The sequence below is a fragment of the Lupinus angustifolius genome, chromosome LG11 (genome assembly GCF_001865875.1).
Source record: "Lupinus angustifolius cultivar Tanjil chromosome LG11, LupAngTanjil_v1.0, whole genome shotgun sequence".
Taxonomy (NCBI): domain Eukaryota; kingdom Viridiplantae; phylum Streptophyta; class Magnoliopsida; order Fabales; family Fabaceae; genus Lupinus; species Lupinus angustifolius.
The window spans coordinates 10693904-10701967 of record NC_032019.1 but is presented as its reverse complement, the minus strand read 5'-3'; the positions used below and the strand labels follow the sequence as shown (position 1 = coordinate 10701967).

The 8064-nt window shown below is 38.2% G+C and overlaps 1 protein-coding gene across 1 annotated transcript; it reads left to right on the top strand.

Moving 5' to 3' along the window:
- LOC109359712 lies at positions 5935–7897 on the top strand. The gene is made up of 2 exons (XM_019604408.1): positions 5935–7034; positions 7132–7897. Exons 1-2 carry the CDS (start codon positions 5935–5937, stop codon positions 7895–7897), a joined length of 1866 nt encoding a protein of 621 aa, XP_019459953.1.

The window sequence follows — 8064 nt, the reverse complement described above, 5'->3', positions numbered from 1 at the left end:
ATCACTTCTTATGGACTCGTTGAGAATGATTCTGATCTAGTTCATGGCCTATTAGAAATAGAAGGCGCTTTGATGGAATCCTCGCGAACAGAAAAAGATTGCAGTCAGTTTGATAATAATCGAGTGACATTGCTTCTTCGGCCCGAAACAAGGAATCCCTTAAATATGATTCAAAATGGATCTTGTTCTATCATTGATCAGAGATTTATCTATGAAAAATATGAATCGGAGTTCAAGTTAAGGGTGAGGTTCAAACGAGGAAAGGCTTATGGTGGATACCTAGGCACCCAGAGACGAGGAAGGGCGTAGTAAGCGACGAAATACTTCAGGGAGTTGAAAATAAGCGTAGATCCGGAGATTCCCGAATAGGTCAACTTTTCGAACTGCTGCTGAATCCACGGGCAGGCAAGAGACAACCTGGCGAACTGAAACATCTTAGTAGCCAGAGGAAAAGAAAGCAAAAGCGATTCCCGTAGTAGCGGCGAGCGAAATGGGAGCAGCCTAAACCGTGAAAACGGGGTTGTGGGAGAGCTATACAAGCGTCGTGCTGCTAGGCGAAGCGGTGGAGTGCTGCACCCTAGATGGCGAGAGTCCAGTAGCCGAAAGCATCACTAGCTTACGCTCTGACCCGAGTAGCATGGGGCACGTGGAATCCCGTGTGAATCAGCAAGGACCACCTTGCAAGGCTAAATACTCCTGGGTGACCAATAGTGAAGTAGTACCGTGAGGGAAGGGTGAAAAGAACCCCCATCGGGGAGTGAAATAGAACATGAAACCGTAAGCTCCCAAGCAGTGGGAGGAGCCCAGCCCGGGGCTCTGACCGCGTGCCTGTTGTCTTGTGTGGCAAGAGTACTGGACGTAGCCTTCGGTGGACAAGAAGGTGAACCGGTATAAAACTCCTTGTGTACTCTCTTCTCCTTATCTCTTTCAGTTTATTTCTTGTGTGGCAAGAGTACTGGACGTAGCCTTCGGTGGACAAGAAGGTAAACCAGTATAAAACTCATTGTGTACTCTCTTCTCCTTATCTATTTCATTTTATTTCCTATTGTTTTTCTGCATATTGTTCCGCTGCACTTTAACTTTGATTTTGCAGAAAAAGCGGCCATCATTTTAAGACAACTAATTCACCCCCTCTTAGTTGCACTCCGATACTTACAAATTCCACTTTCTTAATAAATAACAAAGGGTTAATTAGATAAAAAACTTGTTATTCATCATAAATAAGAAAAATAGAAAAATTTTGTTTATAACATACAAAACTTGCAAAGTAAATTTTTGTCTAAAAAATACATTTTCTTTAATTAAAATACACTCAACCAATAAATCATTTTCTACTTAAAGAACTACGTAAGCATTGATCCCCTTAATAGGAGTACGTAGGACCAAAGTCAATACTATCAGGCTCAATAATAAAAATAATTTTTTTTCCTTCTTAATAATTGGTTAATTAATCCGACAATTTAATAATAATAGTAATAATAATAAATTCATATTTTTTAATGAAGGGTATCGCTTAAGGCGGGCGGATAGGGTGCAAATACATTCCCTATCCTATAACCGACTCCCGAACTTGGATATAAAAAATCCAAAAGCCCAAGGTAATTGGGCTTAAAATATTTTTCTACATTTTTAACTATAAAATGTAGTGGCGACTCTAAACAAAGTCGTGCAACCGAAAATCGGGGCGCGAGAACTGGCGACTCTGCTAGGGACTTTTTTAAGTCAGTCCGGCCCATATTCAATAAAATATATGATTGTTTATTTACCATTATTATCATTATTTTTTATTTGGTGAATTAATTAATTTCCAATAATATTGCATGCTCAATTGGTAGTTGTATATATAAATATGAATTATATGCTTAATTATTAACTGAATTACATACTTAATTATTAATCTTATGCATAAAGAGGAGTTATATGCTTATAGTTAATTGTATGTATAAATAAGAAAAGTGCATGTTTAATTATTAAATATGAGTTGTATGATTTATTTTAATTGTATATAAAAATGAAAATTGCATGTTAATTACTAATTGTATATAGAAGTATGAGAATTACATGCTTAACTAATAGTTATGGGTTATAAATATGAATTATATGATTAGTTTTAGTTATATCTATGAATATTAATTATGTGTTATTAATTATTAGTTGTATGTATATATATATATGTTGCAAACTGAAATAATTAATTGTATAAATTGCATAATTGCATGTTGTGAATCATTGTTTGTATCGTTTTTATTGTTATATGATATAATGTACACATTTTAGGCACACATATGCCCTACACCTGGGTATTAGTGATACATTTTTTGATAGAAGGGGCACTAGCCTCATTGGTCGCGGATTTTGCCGCTTCTAAGTGTTGGTGATGTGGACCACTCATATTGTCACCTCTTATTATGAGTTAGCCGCTCGAGCTGGTTTCTTGTTTCTAACATTATAATATTTGGGTTTCTCTTTGGAGAGAGATGCAATATGGGCACCTTATAGGGAGTCTAGAACTTGCCTAAGGACGTCCACTGTGTGATAGAACCATACTTTAGGATATTGTGCTTGTATGGATTTGTGATTTATAAACATGTGTGTATTATAACATGGTGATAGATAATTGTGTCCTTTTGTTTTAATTTTTTTTTCTCACACATCTTCACGTTATTAGAATTATGTTTTTTTTCCTTTATCCTCAAACTATTACAAAGAATTTTATATATCATTATACCATTAACTTAACAAATAAATAAGGCATCCATTCATTGCCCAAAGTTAACCTAAACGACATATTCTTTATATTTTCTTTCAAAACAAAAAACTATATATTTTAACCTATTAATCATAATTAAGACTAAAATATCTCAAAAAGGGGTCGTGCATCCCGAAAAAGAATTCACAAGCATTCATTCATCAACCATGTTTCGTCAACAACATTTCATTAATCGAACTTGCCTAAGGACGTCCACTGTGTGATAGAACCATACTTTAGGATATTGTGCTTGTATGGATTTGTGATTTATAAACATGTGTGTATTATAACATGGTGATAGATAATTGTGTCCTTTTGTTTTAATTTTTTTTTCTCACACATCTTCACGTTATTAGAATTATGTTTTTTTTCCTTTATCCTCAAACTATTACAAAGAATTTTATATATCATTATACCATTAACTTAACAAATAAATAAGGCATCCATTCATTGCCCAAAGTTAACCTAAACGACATATTCTTTATATTTTCTTTCAAAACAAAAAACTATATATTTTAACCTATTAATCATAATTAAGACTAAAATATCTCAAAAAGGGGTCGTGCATCCCGAAAAAGAATTCACAAGCATTCATTCATCAACCATGTTTCTTTCATCAACAATATTTCATTAATCATATTTCATCAATCATATTTCATCAATCATATTTTATACATAAGCATTTTAATGATTTTGTGTTTTTTCTATGTAATAGGTGTATTTGCATTAAAAGAGAGGTCATTTCCCCATTTTTTTTCCAAAAAATTACAACCGCAAATAATTCTAGAAGCATATCGGTACCTAAAAAATCAACGAAATTGGATCTATCAATGACTAATGTAAGTTTCTTGGCCGAGCAAATTCCAAAAATGCCAGATAATATAAAAAAACAATTCAGAGACAGTTATGGAGAATTACTAGATCTGGTGTTGGTCCAAGTTCGTCCTCAAGACATGGAGATTATGCAAGTTATGATTCGATTCTGGAATCCCACGCTCCGGGTATTTGAATTTCCTAACCTTGATGCTCCTCCAACCATTGAAGAGTATGAGGCTCTTTTGGATTTTCCAATGGATGGTAGACTAAGGCTCTATCAGTTCACAGAGGGGCAAGTTGCAAATGAAGGTTGTGTAGGAGATCTTCTCGATGTTTGTCTAGAAGCTTCAGACTTCACCAAGCAAGGAGAGATAAACGGGCTGAAGTGGCATTTCCTAAGAAATCATATCTCTAAAGTGGCTGAAGAAAAAAATTGGACCTTATTTCAACTTGCATTCGCTTTGGCCATATATGGGCTAGTCCTATTTCCGTTCATTGATGATATGGTGGATCAACCCGCTATAGACGTGTTCAGCAAATTCGTTCGTTTCAAGATCAACCCCATGGCTGCTATCCTGGCGGAGACATTCCTATCATTCCAAAGATATCAAGAAGGACTTCAACGAAATGTTAGCAAGGTCCGAATCCGATTTTGCGTCCAACTCTCGCAAGTTTGGATCCTAACTCGGTTCAAACATCACTAATATGGGTTAGGGTCCCGCTATCCGTTAAGAAGGTTTCTCAATACTTATGTCGAGGATATGTCGCTTATCAAATGGAAAGAGTTATTTGAAGAGGTCACTCCAAGGAACTTCGGTGAGAAGTGTTGCCTCTATGACCTACATCAACAACTCATGTATTCGTGTGGCGAGTTCCATAATCTAGTATTGATGGGGCCTAGAGGGTGTATCTCCTTTACATCTGCCTTGGTCCTTGGCCAACTGAAGTGGGGGTTACTCTTGTGTCTGATAAACAACTCGAGAGCGTCTATTTCTAGTACAAACATGAGGGGCCATCTTCAAAGGTAGTCCAATCCATAAGAAAAGCCCTTAAGAACATCCATCTGCATGTGATTCCCCTTCCTCAAATAACATTTCGATTTATATTAATAAATGGTATTATTTTTTTTCTTTTGCAATGTTCTCTCTCAGCCAAGTTAAAATCACAAAATTAATTGCTAGAAAAAGAGGCAAAAGAAGAAGAATTCAAAAAAAATTTGAACCATTCAAAAGACACAATCTTGGTCTTCCAATATTCTAAAGATTGTTGTCAACCGTAGATGAGCTAAGAGACTACGCTCCTTAGTTATGAGTATACGGGTTTTTTTTTTAATTTTACAATAGACTTTATGTTGCTAGAATTAAAGAGGCAATCCTAAACTGAAAAAAACTTATTCACTCTAAAAACTTCATCAACCACACCTTAATCTAAATGGTCTCATACACTTTACAATTTATTACAAATCATTCTTTTGAAAAACAACTTCCATTCATTTTTAGGTCAGCATTGCTTACCAACACCCATATAACACACGACTCCGAGCTCGAAAGATGGCTGAATCTACATACTCCAACCTGGACACCATAACTGAATTGGCTACTATGAAAGAACATATGGCGGAGATGTTTCATATCTTGAAAGCCCTCCAATGTGAGAAAGAAAAGAAGGCAGCAGGCGGACCACGATCTCATCCAAGTTCTAGAAATCCTAACCAAGGGGTCGGTACTAGCCAACCTCAAGACGGACAGGACACCAGCACAAAACAGAAAGCTCCACTAGATGATTCCCAAAGGGCTCCGCCAGGAGGTAATGCACCACGCACAGAGAAAGAGGCAGAGAAATTAAGCTCAATTGAAGAGAGATTGAAGGCTATTGAAGGAGCCAGTTGTCCAGACCGGAAGAATGCTTTTGAAATGTGTTTAGTGTCAGATGTGGTACTTCCACCCAAGTTCAAGGTGCCAGAATTTGAAAATTATAACGGGACAACTTGCCCCAAAAGTCATTTGCACATGTACGCTAGGAAGATGTCAGCATATCACGAGAATGATAAGCTCTTGATCCACTACTTTCAAGATAGTTTGGTGGGGGCTGCTATGAGCTGGTACATCCGGCTAGAGAAAACCCATATCAGAACATTTTTGGACCTGTCAAATGCTTTCGTCAAACAGTACAAATTCAATGAAGACGCTGCACCAGACAGGACTCAGTTATAGAACATGGCTAAGAAACCATCAGAAAGTCTGAGGGAATATGTTCAGAGATAGCGGGGATTAGCATCCTAGGTCCTCCCGCGGTTGGATGAAGAGGAACAATTGTCGATCTTCATAGATACCATGCAAAGCCCCTATTATGAGCGACTCATAGGGAACATGACGACCAACTTTAATGCTCTTATTAAAGTAGGAGAAAAGTTGGAAGGTGGAATCAAGAGTGGAAAGATTGCTGAAGAAGGTTCAGGTTCCATAAATAAGTCTGCCTTCATGAAGAAGAAAGACGGAGAGACCCATTTCATTGCTGTGGAACCAAAGAGGTTCCAACCCCAACACAATAACCAAAATAATTATCGTGCACCCTCTCGGTTTGTACAAAATCACAACCCAACACAAAACCAAACACCAATCCATAACCCACCAAATCAAAATAATAATGCCTACCAGCCAAGACAATGCTATACACAACAACCAAGAAATAATAACTACTACCAACAAGAGAGGAGAGCACCTGTGTTTGACCGGATTCTGATGACATACACAGACCTTTTTGCCTATCTTCAAAGGCAAGGGATGATCACACTAATACTAGGAAGAATCCCTAAAAATCCTAGACCATGGTATAATGAAAATGTCACTTGTGCTTATCATTCTATAGTGCCAAGGCATCTGGTGGAAGACTATAGGGCCTTCAAATTCAAGGTTCAAGATCTCATCAATGCCAAGCGAATTGATTTTAGAGAAACCAGACCCAACATCACTGGAAATCCTCTACCCAACCATGAGAATCAAGAGGTAAATGCTATAGAGGCAAAGAATGAGGTTGCAGTCATCGACAAAGTTGAGGATGTGAAGATGCCCATGGGGTTCATCTTCCGGGAAATGTGCAGGCAGGGTTTGGTCGAAGTTATTACACCTGAGACACACAGTAATGAGACGAAGAGTTGCGAGATGTACGGATGTGTGGGCCACATCTTGGAAGACTGTCACGATTTCAAGGCACTTCTTCAGAAAATGATGGACTTGAAATTGATTGCCATAGGAGGAAGTTCTTCATACCCCAAGATAAATGTCATAAAGAAGGGCCAAGAAGAGACACCCGTATTCATACGCACATACGAGCCCGTTATAAATCCACCTGGGGGTGTTCAAACATATTTTTCTCAACGTCAATGGGAGTCCTTCATATGGCAGATGGAGCCTGTAATAACAAGTGAAGGGAGCCCGTTTCCTTATGAATCTGACAAGGCAGTTCTTGGGTCTACAAAGAGGAGCCGACTATGACTCCTTCTATGGTTACAAACATAGCAGGAAATAGTAGAATTACAAGGACTGGGTGCATCTATGTTCCGTCAGAGGTAGAGAGGGGTCCATTGGGGCAGCCAAAGGCAAAGAAAAATTTCTAGAGCACATAGAAAAAGATATTGAAGTGGCCTTACCTGAAGGGGTATCGAACGACGAGGCGTGTGAGTTCCTCAAATTTATCAAGCAAAGTGAGTACAGAGTAGTGGATCAGCTGAATAAAACTCCAGCAAGAATATCCCTATTGTCCTTACTAATGAGCTCCGAGGCTCACAGGAATGTGTTATTAAAAGTGTTGAATCAAGCCCATGTCAACCACGACATCACGACCGACAAATTAGGTGGGATAGTCAACAACATAGTGGCAGATAACTACATATCTTTTCGTGATGAAGAAATACCCACTGAAGGTACCGGTCATGTTCGCCCCCTACATATTTCAGTTATATGCAAGGACTGCATGATCGGAAAAGTCCTCTTAGACAATGGGTCATCATTGAATGTTATGACGAAGAGAACTTTCTTCAGACTGCCAGTTGATACTTCATACTTGAGAGCTAGCTCTATGATTGTCAAGGGTTTTGATGGATCTCGTAGAGACGTGATGGGAGAAATGGATTTGCCAATCAAGACAGGACCCTACATATTCAATATATTGTTTCATGTGATGGACATCAATCCAACATATAGCTGCTTATTGGGACGTCCTTGGATTCATTCTTCAGGGGCAATACCCTCCACCTTGCATCAAAAAGTGAAATTCATAGTAGATGGAAGCCTGATAACAGTTTCAAGGGAAGAAGATGTCATGGTGTCCTAGTCATTTGATGCCCGCTACATAGAAGTGACCGAGGAGGCATTGGAAACATCTTTCCAAGGCCTTGAAATTGCAAACACTACAGTTATGATAGAAGGGGCACCGTTATTAAAACCATATTTGTTAGATGTTTCTCTCATGATGGCAAAAGTGATGATCCGCGGAGGCTA